Genomic DNA, 21,467 nt, shown 5'->3' with positions numbered 1-21,467 from the left:
CCTGCTCTTGCCCATCTTACTTGCCTTCTACAACAAACATGAAATACATAGGTAGTATTATTTGTCCCTTATCCACAAGGATCATTTAAAAATAGACTTTATGTGCTTCAATTCAAGTCCATGACAGACATAATTTGTGCCTTAGCAGATTTCTCTATCTATCCATATCTGATGCTCGTTCCCTCTGAAACTCCCTCAAGGGGGTGTACACAGCAAAAGTCTCCAGAGCTGGTGAACTCCAGTGCTGCTTCTTAGCCTTTGGTGCCACACCCTTAATGCAGTGTTCATAGATTCTTCTGAGTCATCTATTTACACTTTTCCTCGTACATGAAGCTCTATATTTCTAATTTCTATAGTCACAAACAGCCAGGACAAAGCCCATTTGTTTTATAGTTGTTTGCTTTCCTTTGTATTCCTTTGCATTACTTGAAAAATCCTGAAATGCATGATTCTCAACTTACACTCAAAAGCAGCTGTCCACTGATATAATAAGAATGGACTATGAAAAATATTACCACTGAAGTGCAAGTAATCAAATACAAGAAAACATTCTAAAATTGTGGGACCTAAGCCTGTTTAAAATTTGTCTGAATCTCCAAAGTGTGCCAAATTGGCCAAGATGCAGTAGTTAACATGGCCTGTGGGCTGTTGTCTGACCGAGCAGTAAAGATGTTAATGATACCAAACAGACAGGAAAGTAAAAGAAAACTCAGCCAAATATTTGCAGGTGACACCATTTAGCAAAAGACAGGAACAAATGAAAGCCAAGAAAAAAAGCAATCAGATCTGGAGATAACACAAGAGCATGGCTGCAGGATAAGCTGTCAGAACAGATGACCTTCCAAGTCAACATGCCTGAAACTCTTCAGTATGCCCTAATCAGCTTTTTAATCAAACTTGGCCCATTAGCAAACCTTTCCCTGACACCTATTTCTTACAGGATTAGCCCACCTTATGCCAGATACTGTCTTCCAAAACATCCACCCTCTTCCTCTCTTTTGTAGTCACGGCTGAAAAGACTCGCATCTAGGCAACACTGTCAGGAATACTATGTCTTGAAACAACTTTCTTTGCCCCTAAAATAAAAGTCTTACCTTGGCACTGATGTAATTAGAAAACTATTTAGAACATTACACAAAAAAATTTCTTTGGAAACATCTTGTTCCTGCTTTTAAAATGTATACATGGCTATCACATTAAAAGATATAAGCTAGATAATGACAGCACACTGTAGCAGTCACGCAAAAGGTTAAGAGAAATAATGAAATAAGTTGACCATTATTAATGAATTATTTACAAAATGTGCATGAACATCTACTTGGGCTGAGGATGTTTCTTTAAAAGCAGATTAAGTTGTTTATGGGACAAATTCTTCTCCCTAGGTACAAGAAGTCCCTCTCTCTCCTCCTGTTTCCTTTGACTCTGTGTATGCTGCAAATGTAAAATTGAATATTTGTTTATGGGGAGTCATAATCAAGAGTTCCTGTGATAAACTAGAAAATCTAGGAACTGAGATAATAAGCTGAAGAGATTTCAATATTATTCCTGTCTATCTATATTTTACAGTTATCATTGCAAATTAACAAAACATGAAAAGACATAGTTCTAAACTCATGGCATTCTTAATGCATTAAAAAATGGCTAAATTTTAGGTATTGAAAACTTTTCCATTATTTCACTCAAGGATTACAGCTACCTCAAAATCCTTACAATGTCAAATATTCTTCTGGAGGTTTTTTAAGAGACCCTCATCTCATATTCCCCTCCTCCTCCCACAAAAAAGTAATTGGGAAGGCACCATATCCAGTTTTACGAAGAAGGCTCCATTTCATATTTAACCCTTAGCCCTTAGAACTAAGTCTGGAAATTTCTGGGGTCCCCAGGACCAGGGTTTATCAAAAAACATTTTAGTCGTTATCAATGAACTGTAAATAACAAGAAAAATTACCAAAAATGGAAAACCTGGTATATAAACCACATTTTAGCATAAAAACATTTAAATTTAAAGTACCATGCAAGCTCAGGTTATCATGTAACTTTTACTGACTTTTGCTGAGTCATACATTTTCCCGTCCTCTTCAATGCTAATGGATTACTGATACACAGACTTTCTTCAAGTGCTAACAATTCAACATCCGTCAGATCATTATCACCAAAATTAGTTCTCCCCAAAAGTTTTGTTAAACCAGTAACTTACTGATGTACAGGCATGCACTTTTGACCATATCTTCCCATCATGTTACATAAGTAAATGAGAAACTTGGGTTCTTTCCTGGTGCTAACTGTAGTTGTTTGTAATATAAGGCATCTCTACGTGCTAATAAAGTGAACTTTCTTATTCAAATGATGGTTAAAAAAGGAAACACATATGTACAAGTATGACTAAGGTCCCTACAGGGTGATATTGTGCTACATGGGTAATTACAACATCTTTCAGTGCTAGTTACAGTTGCTTCTGACATTCTACATAATGAGAAAGCATGCCTTTTAATTTCAATGAGGACAGGAAGAGGTAATCTGTACTAGTACACCTAAGGTCTCTATACTATAAAACATATTGTAGAGTTTGGGTATCCATACCATAAAATGTACAGTACAGCTAGTTTCTTCATACTAAACATCTTCATACTAAACAATGTATATGTACAGCTAGGATCCTTAAGAATTAAATAGTGGTTTCAAAGAATTGCTGTGTTGACCTTTCCTTCTTCTGTTTCAATATCTGGCTAACTTATCTTCTCATTAGTAGCCTACAGAGGTCTCTTCTTTCACCAGGAAGGTGATGGAAAAAAAATTCTGCTGTCCTCAGAACCCCTAAAACCCCCTCACTGTAAGAGCAGGTCATACTTAAATGATGACCCCATGAAAACATGAAGATTTTTGGATGACTTAAGTTTAGAGAATAAGCATACATGAAATGTATCAGTTTGTGATGTATAGGAAGGAAAATAACATGAGAAATGTAAAGAAATAGTGACTCAAGAGACTGATTTTAGCATGATTACACAGGAAGAAATAAATGAGGCCTGCATAGGGGTCCCAACTGATTCTTGTTTGTGTTGGAAATTACATAATAACTGCACTTGATATTCTCCTTCTGTAATCATGTTGGTGATGGAAGACTTTGTTAATAGATAACAGGTAAAGGACTAGAATATTTACAAAAAGACACCTGCAATATCCATCCCAAATGTGCTAGCCATGTGATGATATTACATTCATATGGAGCACAATTTTTTTTTTTTCATGTTGAAGCCTCCAGTCACAGACAAAAGTCAATATCAAGGCTAGGCCTTAAGTGAAATGTAGAGAGAATAATGAAAGGGAAAAAGAAAAGACAACGGAAAGTATTTACGAATTATGGAGGAAATGAAAAAACCTGTCTTAAATAAACCAGAACATAGTTACTACAAAAGACATAAAGTAGAGAATGTAGGGAAAAAAATAGTTGTCAAATGGCATTCCCTTGAGTTGCTGATGGCTGCACAGTGATCATGTGATGCAGCAGTTTGCCAAATATTGCATTGTCTACCTAGTAGTGGAGGCATAAAAGCAGCCAGTTCTCAGGAGCAGAAACCAAAGTAATACCAATAGAATATGGAAAGTGAACCAGCATTAAGGCATACGACAAGTGTCAACTTTGGAATTAGCCTAGCACAGTTTATAAGCCAGACTGCTTTCAACTCAACTCTGTCATGCAAGGAAGCAGACCTAGAACCATCCCAGATGAGAGCAGTACTCCATACAAGCATGAATCAATCCTTTGTATAAACAGAGTAACTGTTCAGAAGAAAAGGAATTTTTAGAGGCAGGCTTAGCTATTCCCATAATGTGGGGTTTCCATGAAAGAGTGCATGTCACAGTAATACCAAGTATGATCACTAAGTCAAACGTGGAATTACAGAACCATCAAAGGTCAGGCAAGAGTGTGAGGAGGAGTTTTCTATAAAGGGATGGGTAGAAACTGGGTCTTGGAGACCTAGATTTTGTCTACTGTACTGAGACATCATGCCCAAGTCTGAGTTTTAAAGGAAGCTGTGTCAAGATGAGATGCAGATCGAGTGAGAGAAGAAGGAACAGAATTGAAGGACGTGGATGACTGCAGTGTTGAGCTGTCTGCACATAAGTGTATTTGAATATTTGTGAAGGAGAGAAAACCATTGGAAAAAGGAGAAAAAGTGTTGGGGACATAAGGAACCTTAAGGGACACCGCAGTTGATGGAGAAAAGGGGGGAGGCTGATCCATCAACAACCACAGAGGTAGTTTGGCCAGAGAGGAAGCTAGATATGAAGGAGCAAAGTGAGGGAAGGAAGCCAAAAGAAGGAACAGTATATTTCTAAATTTTTCATGCTATTCACAACCACTGTTGTGTCTATGTTTGAAATAATAGTAGTGTAAAACTAAGTCTGACACAAACAGAGAAAAAAAAATCCCTCGACATCCCCACCACATTTGCCAGCCAATCTCCCTCCCGCTAAACTTTAGTGTAAAGGTGTCATATTTCTAAAAATATTCATGACATTTCACATCAATATTGTGACTGTATATGAAAATAGTAGGGTGTGGAAACCAATTCAATGGAAAGGAAGGAACTTCATCTCTACATCATCTTCTCTTACTGGGAGCTGTCAGATGTATTACCCACACCCTTCCTCCATCACTATCCAGTGGGTCACCAATACAGATGTGCAGTATTAATCAACCTTTTCATGTATTTCCTGTAGTTTCTGAATACTAATATTTATTGCTAATAGGCTGCATTGTAAGATGTCAAAATTCGCTGATGATACAAGACTTGGAAACAAATCTACAAATGAACTTGAAACATCTACACCTTCACTCTGACATATAAACAAACAGATGGACTGGGCTCGTATGTAGCAAATGAATTTTAAAGTCTGTAAGTGAAATACTGCAAATGCAAGCTACATTATGAACTCTGCTGAACTGCAAAAGGTAAATGAAGAAAAGATGGGCAAATTAATGTCTGATGATTAGAACCAAGTAAGCAGTGCAAAGAAGCAATGAAAAGAGCAAACAGAATTCTTAGATGAATAGTTAGGGCATTCAAACTGAGGTCCAGGGAAATAATTCACTGGTTCATCCACATCCTGAATATTTTTGTGATCAGTTTGGTTACCCTACCTAGACATAATGAAGAAAGTATAGCATTAAGCTACTAAAATGATTACTGGGCTGAGAAGCAAACCTTATGAGAGCCGATTAAATGACTTGCAACTATTAAGCTTTGAAAAGTTAAGATAAGAAGTGATCTAATACAAGTATTCAAAATCATTAATTTTTTTGATAACCTTGATCTATCAAGGTAATCAAGACTTGATTTGTCTGATTTCACTTGTAACAATGGATACAAACTTGTGGCTGAATGTTTTACACGGAATGAGGTGAAGTGCTTTTTCTTTGACAAGACTGTTAACATAAAGAATTCTTTGCCAATTAGATGTTGAAAGCAGAATTATAGATAACAGAAAGAAGACTTAATAAATATTTTGCTTCAAGTCCATAACTCACATTATTCATACCTCCTTAGTTTTTTTTTTTTTTTTTGCTTTGTCACTGTCTCCCGCGTTTGCGAGGTAGCGCAAGGAAACAGATGAAAGAAATGGCCCAATCCACCCCCATACACATGTATATACATACGTCCACACACGCAAATTTACATACCTACACAGCTTTCCATGGTTTACCCCAGACGCTTCACATGCCCTGATTCAATCCACTGACAGCACGTCAACCCCGGTATACCACATCGCTCCAATTCACTCTATTCCTTGCCCTCCTTTCACCCTCCTGCATGTTCAGGCCCCGATCACACAAAATCTTTATCACTCCATCTTTCCACCTCCAATTTGGTCTCCCTCTTCTCCTCGTTCCCTCCACCTCCGACACATATATCCTCTTGGTCAATCTTTCCTCACTCATTCTCTCCATGTGCCCAAACCATTTCAAAACACCCTCTTCTGCTCTCTCAACCACGCTCTTTTTATTTCCACACATCTCTCTTACCCTTACGTTACTTACTCGATCAAACCACCTCACACCACACATTGTCCTCAAACATCTCATTTCCAGCACATCCATCCTCCTGCGCACAACTCTATCCATAGCCCACGCCTTGCAACCATACAACATTGTTGGAACCACTATTCCTTCAAACATAGCCATTTTTGCTTTCCGAGATAATGTTCTCGACTTCCACACATTCTTCAAGGCTCCCAGAATTTTCGCCCCCTCCCCCACCCTATGATCCACTTCCGCTACCATGGTTCCATCCGCTGCCAGATCCACTCCCAGATATCTAAAACACTTCACTTCCTCCAGTTTCTCTCCATTCAAACTCACCTCCCAATTGACTTGACCCTCAACCCTACTGTACCTAATAACCTTGCTCTTTTTCACATTTACTCCTTAGTTACTTACACTAACAGTTTGCAGACTACTCTCTTTGAATTATCTATATATCTTCTAACTTTTACCAAACTAATCTTTGCGTTTCTGATATCTTCCACTATCACAAACAACCTTGAAAGGGCCCAACGGTCTGTTACTATTTGAATTCCTATATACTAACCCAAAGGTCTGTTGTTGTTTGAATTCCTTTGCATATTGACCCATATGGTCTGTTGCTATTTGAATTCCTTTGTATATTACATTATGAAAAAAAAAAATCTAATTTTGCAGACATCCTGATGGAAAGCCAGCTATTTAACCCTTAAACTGCTCTCATCATCAGATGATGATGCATTGTTCACTGCTAATATTGCCCACTGACAATTTAATGGTTCCTGCCTTGATCTGAATTCCCGCTGTAAGTGTAATTCCACCACTTATCCGTATATGTCAACAGCAGTCTCCTGCTATAGCTGGATAAAATATTGCATGCCACAGTCACTCATTTCTCATCATAAAAGAGGTATACTAAGCAACCTCCAATATGTCTCTCAAAGTAAAACAAATTTAGTTAATTTCATAGGGAAACAATTACTGTAGCACTATTGTTAAAACTTTGGTGATAAGAAAATTATCATTATCATTCTATATGAGAAATACCAATGCAATTATCAACATTAATGAAATTCTGTGTAAGAATAAGTAGATTACATAGAAAATATATGTGCACAATAAGATTAGAGCATATAGTGTAACCATTTTTTTTTTTTTTTTCATACTATTCGCCATTTCCCACATTAGCGAGGTAGCGTTAAGAACAGAGGACTGGGCCTTTGAGCGAATATGTAACCATAGTGTAACCATATAAGTGAAATATACTTCATAGTGTGTGTACTGTGCTTAGGTATATACATGTAAATATGTTGTAAATTCAAATGAAATCATGCTAAGAAGGGCAATTACTGTTCAGTTGCTGCCCACCTGCCCCAACAGTACATTCAAATCCCTACCACAGCAATACAGAGAATTGTGCAGTAAAACCTCCTTTTTTAGTCTTTGTTTACTTATGAATAACATACTCATGTTCTGTAGAGTAAAAATATTTTTCTGATTTTTCAATTTTGTGCACAGGAGAAAGTCCGTGAGGGTCAACTGCTAAGTTTAAGGGTTAATGAACAAATCAAAACGCAATGGCTGTGGTGTTGTTAAACCTTTGTCAACAGATTCTGAAGGATAAACGTATCCAATCTATACCTAATTTTACGTGCATTTTACAAATTATGTACTGTGAAAAAACCTTTTAAACACAAGACCAACCACAACATGGCTACATATGATGACTATGACTTTTTTCTTCAAACAACCCTTCAAAGTCTCCCCATATTCGGTTTGATATGCATTCATAAAATGAACATGCTTACCTAAACTGATAGCGAACTGAGAATACTTAAAAAAGAATAAAAATCTTAACTCTAATCAGTTAGCAATTTGACTACCTTTGTCCATGTATGTGACACGGTCAACTGAGAGTTCACTTAAACAGGCTGTTAAAGAGGCAAGTTTTAGCTAGCTGCTCGTTTTTATGTAATAAATGTAAATGGCAGAAGCTTTGCTAAACTCATCAAGTGTTGCAAGAATGATTATCCAAACAGTTTACACTGTACTAAAGATATTCATATTCCATGCCATAAAATAGTTCTGAGTGAGTTGGATGACAGTAGCACGCTGTCATTTCTGTCCATCATCCTAGCTTAACTATTGTGTTACACTAGTTGCAGTAAATAATACGAAGACTGATCAATATGGGACAAAAAAGTCTTTTGAATAACAACCAATTCTGAGTACTAACCAGCAAAATCATGCCCAGAACAGCAGCCATTACTCTAAAACAGGAGCCTAATCTAGACAGAACAATCATATGGGAATGTAAAAAAGTTGGCCAACATCTTATCAAAGTTTTGCTAAAATGATGAATAACGTTTTTCTGGCTCCATAAATGAAACTTTGTGTACACTTAACTTCTAACTAATCAACGCATCACTCCAACTTTTTGATAAACATAATATTCTGAATAAAAATTAAGACCTTAGGTTAAAATTGTGGTGAATGATGTGATAAAATGATCAAAACATTCACAAAAGATCTGAAGCTCTTTGCATGAACATATACAAAGGAAACCATATTGATGCATTCTAATTTCTACACTGTGATACTATTTTCTAAAACAAAATCAGGGATATCTGATGTGCATAATATGTTTTCTAACTATAAAAAAAAATGTCATATTTACCATAAAATTCTTGTAGCAACTGTCAAGGGAGTCTATTTCCTTCTGACATAACGACTGAGCAAAGTCACTTTTCTTTAAGCATGCAAAGAGGATGGACATCTCTTGAAGACAAGCAACATCTGCAATTTAAGACAAAGTATACTTTGGAGATTTCAATGTGGTATATAAATTTAAGTAAGACCAGATACAGTAAAGGTACTAAAGATATACATGATTACAGTACTGAATCTTTAACAATAGTGCCACTATGGTTTCTCTCTCATCTCTGAGTTACAGTCTAGCCCTCAAAAACTTTTACAAACTATTCCTAGACCATCCTCACACTGTGAACATCAATCAATTCTTTATATAACTGCTCCTCCCACCTTCACAAGGTATAATTGAAAACAAAGGAACAACAGCCTCATTTGCATACACACACCCTCAAGTTGTCACATATAATGTACTGAAACTAAGGCCTACACCAGAGATCGTTTCACGGTTCACCTTGACAACTACATACATTCTGGTTCAGCCCAATGACAGCAAGCTGCCTCCATATACCACGTCAATCCCATTCGATCTCTCTTATGCATGCCTCTGGCTCTCCTTAATGCTCAGATGTGTTACCCCAAGTCTTTCCTCACACATCCCTCCATCTCCTTACTGAGCTTCTCTTCTTCCTTGTTCCCTCTACTTCTGATATGTAGTTGTCAGGTGAGTCACCTAATTTACTGCAAATGATGGAATTTTGGTTGCTATAGAAATAAAAGGAATAGGAAGGGTAAGTTATAAAGATAATAAAAAAATATTAAAATAGGCAGGAAATGGAGCTGTGTCTGATGCGAATGTCTTACCAAGTGTACTACTGTACTAGAAAAGTATTAGTTTCATTACAAAAACACAGAAATTGAGATGAAAGAAAATATTGTAAGAAATTTTGCACACAATACAAGAGCAGCAAGATGCTAAGATCAGAAGAAGAAAAACCTTAAATATAGAGAAAGAAACAGGATACTGAACAATGGTCAAAGTGTTGGAGGCTGGAAGGCCGATAAAAACCTGCAGTTCCAAGTCATAAACATTTAAATTTACAAACTAAAGACCTCTTTACTCAATGGCTGTGGGCAATGTAATATAAGTTTACTGGAATCAGGGATAGGAGAGGATGAGAAGATTTAAAAGTAGGTTATGAGACATGGGCCTAAAATGAATAAGAATAATCATAAAAGGGTAAATTCAACACACCACCTGACAAAAGATGGAATTACATTTTAGAGGATGTGATTTATTATTTACTACTTACTCTGTTTCTTACTACTCTTCCCAGATACTTGATCTTTCAGGATAAGTGGAAGAGCGGCTTTGAAAGGGAAAGGCTGACGAGTGGGTCTTCGTCCATTCTTTGGTGACTTGTTGATAAGATACTGTGTGGTTAGCATAAACGGTGTCAGTCGCATGTTCAAAATCTGATGGAGAAAGATGTATTTCAGTACCATCAAAGCTCAAAAATGTAAAATTCTAAAGTCCATATTGCTGATAAAAAGTAAAATTAATCTGGATGAACAAGCATGAAATTTTCAGTGAAACGAACATCTTCAAGTGTCTCTAATGGACAGAAAGATGATGTTCCACAAAAGTAACATACAGACAGGATGCTGGATGTTGTGTATTGTATGCAACAGATATAGAGTGGAAGTGAGCAAGTAAGGCCATTCTTCGTCTCTTCCGGGTGCTATCTTATTATGCACAAAGCACTGAACCAGTATAATAAAAAATGACCTCATAAAAAACTGAAGTAAGAAGCTCCTTAAACTACAAGGGCAAAATAAACATGCATAGTCATCACAAAGCCCACTTTACATTAACTAGCACAATGATCTCAAAGAAAAGGAAAGAAATAACCTAAAGTACTAAACAAACTAAAGAGAACTCCAGTTTCCTAATGGTATGAAAATGTATAATATCACAACAGAAGGTTAATAACCTTTACTGTGCAGCCCCAAGTACAAAGATCCCCTCTTTCATCCCCTCCCAAAATCAAGTGCAACTATGATTTAAGAAAATGCTCAGGATCTGAATTTTGGCAAAAATCCTTTACAAAAAATATAAAACAACCCAAATAACATGAAAAAATGAAAAAGAAAACTTATAACATCCCCCCACAGTGTAGCAGCAGACACAAACTCATCCCAGAAAGTGATGGGAGGATGGACATTTCTACATTACATCCACTAACAGGACAACTGAGCATGTCTGAAGGACGACAGAAGCTCATCTTTCATGTGCATGCTACCATTAATCTAATGCACCCTTACATTTTGAAATAATTAATAGACCTAACTGGATATGTTAAGATGAAGTGAAGTGAATAAGATTTCGAGGATTCGGGGCCCGAACATGCAGGAACATGAGGGGCGTGCACGGGATAATGGAGTAATTTGGTATAAAGGGTAGACGTGCTTTCACTAGACTGAACCTGGGCATGTGATGCAGCTGAGGAATATCAAGGAAAGGTCAATGGATCCTGGTTGTGGAGAGAAGGCTCACGGATGTGATTTTGGCGCGCTTTACACGACGCTTAAAGGGATGAGAAAATAAGCCCTTTCCTCGTCTGTCCATGGCGTTTATCTCGCTAGCACGGGAATCGGCGAAAAAAGAATGAGAGAAGAGAGAAAAAAAGTTATGTGTGGTGTCGAATTATACGTAAAATCCACTTCAAGCTAAGTTACTTACCAGCATCACCTCGCTCGTGATGTACGGCATCTTCAATAAGTGCCGAGAGGCAGATGCTTTTCGAGAACTTTCGTCTTAGGCATAGACGTCATAACATATCGTATTGGAATATATATATATATATATATATATATATATATATATATATATATATATATATATATATATATTCATTTATATATATTAAAAGTATTCATTTGTTCATAAATGGAGCAAGAAATGCATTACGTTAATTTCCTACAAACGATCTGATCGTACAGTCTCATTTAGAATTAAACAGCATTCCAGAACTTTTGATCAACTTCACTGATCACGTCTTCTCGGTTTCTCAACAAGGAAAAAAATTTGTGAAGTTACTAGTTTAGAACTTTGTGAACTTCTTCCTCTGCGAAGACTGAAAAAGAAAATAATTTGACAAGAGAGAAATCGCGAAAAAAGTCATGGATTGGGTTTGTGTGTGACACTTCTCAAGGAGCATTTGCGCCAACGGTTAAATACAGGAAAAGTCTCCAACCGTCAGTAAGGTAAGTTTCTTGATGTCTCTACCCTTTCACATGGCATGAAATGTATTTGTACATCGACATAAGAACTTCATAAAGCTCATCAGAATCCGAAAAATCTCCAGGTTTTCGTCTTTTTGTCAGCCGTCTGTATAAACGTCAGTCAAGCACACCTGTCAGGACTCTGGTTGTCAGCTTTCCTGGTGTGTCTGACAATTACTCGAAAGATGACAAATCCATCTTAGGGTTTACATAACCAGAAAGTGAGTGGTATTGACACTCGGCAAATTACGAAAGGCACAGTTAGATATGAAAATCAAGTCGGTTTTGAAATTCCCGAGGAGCTGAAAACTGTTACGAACTACAATTAGCCAAAAGTTCAACCATGGAATCTAGAGTTTGACTGCCATTATGGTGGACAGTGTTGTGTAAAGACTTCGACGGCCTTCAAGACGTTACGACCAGGAAGGATAGAAAGCTAAAACCTTCAGCAAATGAGGTGACGTTAGTTCGGCTTGATGTAACGGTTGTCAATAGTAATGGAATGACTATAATTAAGGCTAGCGGCAGTAATGCACAAGAATTTGTAGCTAGTAGCAAAGCTAGGCGTTCTGACTCGGATAGATCCGAGTTTAAGGATTGTTCGATAAAAAAAACTGCACAAAGTTAATCCTGTTCACGTTTACAAATCTCTCAAGTGGTCGAAAGATTAAGTTTAATAATGAGAATCAGTGACTGCTCTGTCAAGTGTTTTCCATCCACATACGAGTAGAAAGTGGAGTGCCACAAGGTATACATCATCAGGGAGATCTGGAGGAAAAAAGAATGATTAAACATATGTAAATCTGCCATACAAACGAGTCATTAGGTACCATAAATTTGTAAACTGGAGCAAAATGCTTAAATATAATGTTAGGGTTGTTTTCTGATGTACCTCACAGTTTCACTTGAAATTGCTATTATGAATTCCATAAGATTAGATAACATTACCATTAAACCCTTGTAATGCCTCTCCCAAAAGATTTGGCCATGATTGTCTATTGTGGGTCATGTAACACGTGCAAAATGCTTGGGTAATGATATGCTAAAACAGCTAAGCTGGTTAAACCTCAAAGTTAACCAAAGGCAAATTGCCCAACCTTATGACCAAGAAATTGTGTTACTAAGATGCATGCTAATGAGAGTATACTTATTATTGTTATCCAAAGATGCATTGGTGATGCTATAATCCATACTGAGCCTGTTAAATTTAATGCAGAAACTCTGGACAGCTGTTACCATTCCACCCTCAAATGATCAGACGTAGCAGTAAGCAAACCATAAGAAATGAAAAATTCAAAACCACTGCTTAACTAATACTACCAGAAGCATTTGCAATATTCTTGCTTTATGTGGTTAACTTCATGTGTAATAAAAATGGAGAATTATGAGAGCATCTTCATTGAAATCCTTGCGAGCTGATATGATGTTAATAATTATTAATTCATTCATAAGAAGTAAGACAGAGGCTTTTGAAAACATTGATGAACCAGAGGCATTTTGCAATGCTGTTGAGGCAGAAAATGTTGAAAAAGCAGACAGGGTAGAAGCTTTAGACGAGTCCAGTGAGGCAAAGGCTTTGGGCGATGCCAAAGAGGGAAAGGAATAGAAAAGCTTTGAGAATTGCAAGTAGAACATGTAAAATCATCCCCATAGTAGCATCAGGATGTAAATGTTTGGTATGTTCTGTAAAAGGGAAGTGAAGAAATTACGCAAAAGTTTTACTGTAAAGTTTAACATTTTGATGGAAGACATGTAAAAAATTAGTTCTTGCATGACAGAAGACTTTTGAACTGGAATCCCTTGACTAACGAAAAATCAGCCTTTATTAGAGAAAAGGGTAAAACATTAATATAGAACCTTCCAGTGATATCTAATGCAAGCTGTGTTTTAGTATCAACAGTACCCCCTTGGACAAGATTTGGATCTCCAAGTAAATATCCACCATATTATTAGAGCTAAAATAATTCCACCAAAGCTGTTTTCGAGATTCCCCTTAACCCATTGACCACTGATATCCATGATATCCAATACTTTGTAAGGGATGTTTTGCCCCTGGGAGCTGATTGCAAGTATCCCATATGTAGGATCTCATTTTAAAAAGTCCATACATGGCAGTATGGGGCATTATTTTTTTTTTTTTTTTTTTACATTGAAGTTTCAGTCAGTGGACAAAAGGCCAAATTTCTCTTTTTGGCATCTCGGGGAGTATTTCCCTACATTAGTCTGTATTTTTTCTGGTTAATTAGCGAGTAACTATAGCATTGCAGAAGCATGTGGTATAACAACCTCACCTCGCATGAGCCGTGCCAAGAAAACCCAAATCATTACATGGACTTTGCAGATATACTTTACTAAGACACTTTAGAGGAGAGTTACTTTGTCACTTTGCCATCTACTTCATGAGCATGGATGGGTGTTGCTATCTTCACTTCATCACGTTTTGTATTTGATAGAAGTAACTCAGGTATAACAGATGTTTGTTCTGTTATTGAGAATTCTGAGGAACTGAAATATTTTTAAGAGTAGTTTGATAGTGATTTCATGGATGTGACAGTGACTGAAATAATCCCTTTTTTGGTTTTCTGAAAGATAAACAGTTAACATTTTCTATGGCTCTCCAAGTTCCCTGACACCACTCGAGATGAAATTTACAAGTTTTTGTATATGGTGATGACGATGGCCTGTAATCAGAAACATGAAATTTATTAATATTGGACCATCTGTGAGATGTTTAAGATATGGTTTATCAGGAAAATTATTCAACTTCTTTGGCTCCTTAATTTTACAGACATGCAGCTTACAGGTAATGACAAGATGCGAAAAATTAGTCTGGTACTCGTATGAGTTCTGTATGGAATTCAGAGAAAAATATATGCTATTTCAAGATTTGTGCTGAGATGTCTCATACTGTGGAAAGGGAGACTGGGATTCAAACTACTTTCCTCTGTGGAAAGGGAGACTGGGATTCAAACTACTTTCCTCTGAAATGCTAGAGACTGAAATTGATCATAATGATATATTAGGTGTCTCAGGATCCATGTTTCTAGGTGTACGATACAAAAAGCAAAAACAATATTGAAAAGAATATGGTGTGTAAACATGAAAATGCATGTACATATATGTTAAATACCAAAACATCAATAATTTGCAACAGAAATGGCACTGTGTCCCACACCTACGAACAGATATACCATATTGTCGTTTACATTTTGTATTTTAGAAAATTACTCATTTGGCATGGAAAAATAAATTTCTTTTTTCAGAAAAGTCCCATAAAGGGGGTCTGCATAGTATAGAAATATATAGAGCAGAAGTAAACAAGATTTGATGGAATGTACTTAGAAATGAGAGTTGAATTATTCATAATACAGAAAACACTGAAGTGAGCATCAAGCACTTTACATCTGGCATCAATAGTTCTTTTTATTGAATCAGTGCATTGGAATCTTTAGTAGCTCTGAAGCTCAAATATTTATAATTGATTAATAACTATGTGTAATTAATAATCTGTTTGATAGAGAATTTAGAAATGCCTTCCAATGAACTCCATTGCAATGTAACATTATAAGAAATGAGAGAGCTGATACATTTGCAAAAGAATCTTCCTGAGTACTGATAATATTTAATATAGAACCAGCCCTTGCTGATTATAATGAAGTTTTGAAGAAATATCTTGAAATCCATCATACTGAACAATGGCAAATAAATAGACAGCACAAATATCTTGGGAAACATGAATCTGAATGGCACCAATGGCCATGAGTGGAAATCAGAAACATAAAAATAGTTATGTTAAGGCACAACAGACTCAGAGCATACCTGTTGGAATAGTACTTTAAATGTTCTAACATCTAGCTGATGTTACTGCACTACCTCTTATCCTACAAAAGTCTTATTAAGGAATGCTGAGGCAGGATCCATGACCCAAGAAAGTTCAGTGTTTTACAACGTACAGGATAGTCTAATTAGACATTGATGTTAGGATGCCTTAGGTGTCTCAAACATCACTTTCTAGTTGCTAGATGTTGATGAAAGTATTACCAATGCACTGATATATGGGTTTTACCCCCTGATTTCCCTCCAATTAAAGCCCTGCCCAATATGCGAGAACTTAAACTTGGAGTACGAGGTGCTATATGTAAAATCCCATACTTTGTATCACCTGGAGACAGTGTAAGGCATCCACTGGTAACACTTTCGTCAAAATTTATCAATTAGAACTTGTGTCTCCATGGAAATTACCTGGAAAAATAACTTGATACTTCAATGCCAACTAGTTTGCAAAATTATCACTTAAGTTAGCTTTGATGTGTCTGTAAACTTGAATTATTCTCATCGTTTTGAGTGGTCTATGAAGGTGGAATAAGATTTCTGTAAAGTGTGATGATTCTACATTTATTATTGAAATTGATATGGATAAGTTAAAATTGCCTCGAACCAATAGCATTCCCAAACTTCACTACTATAGTCAGTTTGATAGGTGTTCAATTAAATGTATGGCTCATGTTCATTCTTCTTAGCAATTATATATCAAAACACTACAATAGCATTTTAAAGCAAAATCACTCAGTATCCAAAGTTAATAGCAAAACGGAGCTAAACTAGACCTATGTAGATTTTTTATGCCATAAATTCTTGTAACAACTCAGTGCCGAGCCAAGCGTTTACTGCATCAACCAGTGACAAAAAAGTAAAAAAATGTACTGTCATCGTGAATAACTTACTTGTTTCACGAGGCCGGTGAGACTCTAATTATGATTATGGACGATCTTCAACTACCGTAAGCCAAAGCAAAGTCAGATCCCATTCACTGCTTTCTGCTCTGCTCACGTTTTCTTGCTATTGCCTTCCCATTACTGTACACATCCCTCTTTGACCATTCCTGCAATTGGGCTTGATTAAAGGGCCGCGTTGAAAAAAAATGTTTTTAAGCATTCAACCAGTTCAGTCTCGGTCGTATATGTCGAAAAGAACCAAGTTGCCAATGTTGTTGTTTTGTAATAGATCTTGCTATACTCCGTGTGATATTTGTGTGCACAGCCATTATTAAATTGACCAATTGATGATATCTAAGATTTTCCTCTTAGCATTTATTAGCTTGTGTTTCGTTTAGCATGATTGATTTCCCTCCACCGTAATTGATTTTATGAATCTGTGGTTTCAAGGGGAAAAAGTGAAACGAACGGAAGACAGCCGTTGTCCCAACGCAGCAGTATAGTTGTGAATCCAGACTATGTGTAAGCAGGATATGGGTAAAAGATACGAACAGTTGGGATAGATAACTTGCGTAGTGTTGCACTAAGTAAAGAGGAGAGAGAGAATGAAAAGTAAAGGTGTGAGAAGGTTATGTGGTGTGAAGAAATCTTAAGAGAAGAGAGAGAAAAGTATAGGTGTGATAAGAGTATGTGGTGTGAAGAAATCATTAGAAGTGCGCGGTGGGAGAGTTTTGTGGCAGGTGATAGCTATATGATCTAGCAGTGCAGTTGGGGGAACAAGGAGAGATAGACTACAGGGGAAATGTATTGAGAAAATTTATTAGGTGCTAGGGACATTCCAGATGATGCTAGTGGGTTGATTGGGGATAAGAAACATTCAAAGCATATTTTGAGTACGATGATGACACATAGGTATTGATAGCTCTCATTTCCTATAGCAAATTGCTTCAGTGAAGTGGTCGTATCTGCTTCTTGCCAACCAGCGGGTATGGGAACGGATCCCAGGACAACAGTTCTGTAAAATTGATTTCCTTAAAGTGCATATGCCTGTATTCTCTTGATCCACAACTTAACATAGGAGTGGTGTTGATACTATGAATAATGATAAATTCTATGGAGCCTGGTTGTGGATAGGGACATGCGGTTTCGATGCATTATACATGATAGCTAGAGAATGGTTGTAAGCGGATATGGCCTTTCTTCGTCTGTTCCCGGCGCTATCTCGCTGATATGGGAAACAGCGATCAAGTTTGTGGGAAAATTATTTGATTAATAACCGTATTATTCTGAAGGAGTGGCGTGGCTTTTTTTTTTTTTTTAGATGGCACTTGGAACAGTAGCCGTATTCAAGGCCATCTCAACAAATTTTAACGATCAATCCATTGGGGTGGATTAAGAGTTGGTCACGGTAAGGAACGCGGACAGCTACACCACTGAGGTCCATTACTTATCATCAGTTTGGACCAAAACCGCCACGTTTTCTTTAACGTAGCAGAAATGTTGGTTGTGACTAAAGAGCACAACCCAGACACTTTTTATGTCTTTTTAATTAACAGTGTTAGGCATAATACACCACGCTTAACTGTGTTGGCCTTTGCTGGATATAAGAACCAAGGCAGACCACTAAGTGGGGGTCTGGGGAGGGTAGGGCTATTCAGAGGGTGAGGGTCTGGGGAAGAGAGGGCCGTACAATTTTTCTGAGGGTTAGGTAGTGCGGTTGAATGGGGGGGGGGGGGGGGTGTCCCGAAGAGGGAAGGGACCGTGCAGAAAGTGGGGGTCTGGGGGGATTTGGAGAGGGCAATTTTAGGGATGCAGGGCTAGGGGAGAGGAGGGCCGTGCTGAGGAGTGCTGGGATGGGGATCGTGTAAAGGGAGGAAAATGCAAGAAGTTGGTGGTCAGAGGAAGGGAGAACCATGCAGGGGAGAGCATTTCAAGGGATGGGGGTCGATAAGGTAAGGGACATGCAGGGGTTGGAGTTTTCTAGTAATATATATATATATATATATATATATATATATATATATATATATATATATATATATATATATATATATATATATTTGTATAATTGTGTACGTTTAGCATACTACATATCCGAGCAAAATTGTAGCAGTCGACAGAAAAACTCAAGAACTTAGAAATATTTGCATTTTATAAGGTTAAGACCGGCTCTTCTGGGTAAGACGTAATTACGTTGGAGAAACTCTGCTGACTTGTTTTGCTAACTCAGTTTGTGATGAGTGTTGATTACGTTTGTATCGGCTCTGTTTTTCATTATGCACTGGAAATCTTTTGTGGGTGAAATGATGCTTGGAGAAGGTACTGCACTTGGACAAATGCATAATGTATGAACCCTTATCGGATATTTGAAGGGTAAAATCATTTTGTGCGTAAATAACTTAACGGAAAAATGTAAATGCAAAGCTCAGAGGAATAAAAAAGGGTTAGCTTATTACGTGATTTTTCAGCTTCTGCAGATGGAATGGTTTAGGAAATTGGACAGGCGCCGGATCTAGAGAGAGAAAAAACACTAGATCTGTTTTGCTGAGCTAGTTACAGAATTGATAATCAGAAAATTATTTAAATTGTGAAGGTTAAGACTGACTTTATTTTCGAGTAAAACCTGAACAGTTTCCGCTGAGAGCTTGCGGCTCTGTGCGTTCTTGGCGAAATGCTCCGATAGGGATGGTAAGAGTGAGTGTAGCCCCCAACACGCACGTATCTCCTCATAAGTTTGTGCTTGCTTCCCACTCACGGAAGCAGGCTTGGGGGTCAAGATAGAGACCAAGTATTCTTAAGTATCGGAGAGCAAAAGGGCATTAGCTTATATCCAGAGGGAAAAGACAAATGCTCTCCGGTAATACTCATACGTTCTCTTTTTATATTCATGCTAGCAGATTTGGGGCCCTTCGGGACTTGGTCTGATCTCTGTTGCAGAGGGCTAGGGCGCGAAGTGGCTTCAGCTGCTTTTGTAATCAGTCAGGAATGTGGAATTCATGTTTCAGTAGAAGAAAAACGTATTCGGCGACAATACCATATCGTATGTCTCACCATAATGGACATTTTTTTTTACTTGTTTTTGTTTTTCATTTTGCTACCAAACTTTGTCCTTAGGAATCCTGAATACGCTCACAAAATTTCATCTCTGTTGATCCACCCATACGGGTGTGGGAGCCGGACATAACTCCATGCAGAATCTTTATTTTGTACGTAAGGTGAATCGTTCGACGCAGTGGACGGACTTTCCGCAGAGAAAATTGTACGATTAAACAGCTGCTCTTTACCAATATCTCTTGTATTTTTACGTGATCCATATATTAGGAAAGCTTTAAATCAACTCTTCCCTTTACCTGAAACCCACTGCTTTCATTTTTGTTCGGAATCACTCCAAAGGTGTTTTTTTGTAAACCAGGCACGCCTCCATGTAGGTGAATAGTGCTACTTTGACTTCAGCTGACATAACCATCTAGTCCTTAACTAAAAGCATCGATATTATCTTTAGTTCAACCTTTCCTCCTCCTTCCTTGCACGTGGTCCTACCACCAAGGCCTTAGACCAACGGCATCCCTCTGTATGCTGCTTCTCGTAGTTTCTGTGTGGTGGTTGGTAACACGAGGATTGGTCGTATTGATACCTTTCCTCGAACACCGAATCTGTGGAATCCTCTTTCCTCTTTTGTCTTTCCCTCCTCCTATAACTTCTCTTAAAGATTATTATTATTATTATTATTATTATTTATTATTATTATTATTATTATTATTATTATTGTTTTTTTTTTCAAACTATTCGCCATTTCCCGCGTTAGCGAGGTAGCGCTAAGAACAGAGGACTGGGCCTTTTTTGGAAAATCCTCACCTGGCCCCCTCTGTTCCCTCTTTTGGAAAATTAAAAAAAAAAAAACGAGATGGGAGGATTTCCAGCCCCCCGCTCCCTCCCCTTTTAGTCGCCTTCTACGACACGCAGGGAATACGTGGGAAGTATTCTTAATCCCCTATCCCCAGGGATAATTATTATTGTTATTATTATTATTATTATTATTATTATTATTATCATTAACCCCAAGACTCTCATTGGGCTCCCTCATGTTCAGGGAAATGGTGGACTCTTTTGGAGTGAGTTTTTCGATAAGACTGTACTCCCCATCATCAACAGGCGAAGGTATAGACTTGCTGAAATGGCTTTTCGCTCTGAGCGTAACCACAGGCAGGCGCAACCCTGTAACTCCACCTTTAAGATTCAGGTTGACAAACACTTGCAGAGCTATGATTAATGTATTCGTTCTTTTTTCTATCTTTTTCGTATTTGTTTTCACCCGAGATGGCCTTGACTGGGGCATGTTTTGTCTGTGGCTTGTTGGTCACCACACAAGTATAATTTGATTCCCGATTGAAATTGTTTGCTGTGAACTTAAATACTCCTGTAGCCCAGCCACGTAGCAAAAATCTGTTAGATTGACTGGAAATGTAATTTCCACTTGTGAAGTTGACTGGAAATGTAATTTCCACTTGTGGATTGCATCTAAGAATAAATACACACATTAAGGTAAAACAAAATATGGATATAAATACTTACCCTCCAGATGCAAAAATCATGAATGTATAAACAATCCTTGAGCTTGACGGTACGATCCCTCAGCACAACGGGGCGATCCCTCAGTACGACGGTGCGATCCATGAGCACGAGGGTACGACCCACGAGCACGACGGTACGATCCTTCAGCACGATGATAAGAGTCTTATGGACAATGGTACAACCTGTGGAGGATGGGGGGCGGGAGTCAAAGGCCAGGTCAT

At 37.6% G+C, this 21,467-nt stretch overlaps 1 protein-coding gene across 2 annotated transcripts; it reads right to left on the bottom strand.

Moving 5' to 3' along the window:
* Positions 1-1,266: 1,266 nt before the first annotated feature.
* Positions 1,267-16,970, bottom strand: LOC139765932 (small ribosomal subunit protein mS37). 2 transcript variants are annotated; one of them, XM_071693905.1, is made up of 4 exons: positions 16,684-16,970; positions 9,988-10,150; positions 8,703-8,821; positions 1,267-1,431 (listed from the first exon to the last, which is right to left on the bottom strand). In XM_071693905.1, the coding sequence occupies exons 2-4, from the start codon at positions 10,139-10,141 to the stop codon at positions 1,315-1,317; spliced, it is 390 nt and encodes a 129-aa protein (XP_071550006.1). In that variant the 5' UTR covers positions 10,142-10,150; positions 16,684-16,970; the 3' UTR covers positions 1,267-1,314. The 2 variants fall into 2 exon arrangements, with proteins under 2 accessions (XP_071550006.1, XP_071550005.1); XM_071693904.1 differs by lacking the exon at positions 16,684-16,970 and adding an exon at positions 11,418-11,554.
* Between the last annotated feature and the right edge of the window lie 4,497 nt (positions 16,971-21,467).

Source organism: Panulirus ornatus, chromosome 56 (assembly GCF_036320965.1).
Source record: "Panulirus ornatus isolate Po-2019 chromosome 56, ASM3632096v1, whole genome shotgun sequence".
Lineage (NCBI taxonomy): Eukaryota > Metazoa > Arthropoda > Malacostraca > Decapoda > Palinuridae > Panulirus > Panulirus ornatus.
This window is presented reverse-complemented; position numbering and strand designations above follow the sequence as displayed.

What these genes read in the sequence shown, in the direction of transcription:
- LOC139765932 (XM_071693904.1), bottom strand. Translation starts at nt 11,447, where the DNA reads ATGCCGTACATCACGAGCGAGGTGATGCTG. An exon ending in TCACGAGCGAGGTGATGCTG is followed by an intron (nt 10,151 to 11,417) that starts GTAAGTAACTTA and finishes TTTCTCCATCAG; the next exon opens with ATTTTGAACATGCGACTGAC. An exon ending in GTTGCTACAAGAATTTTATG is followed by an intron (nt 1,432 to 8,702) that starts GTAAATATGACA and finishes TTACATTTGCAG; the next exon opens with CATACACAGAGTCAAAGGAA.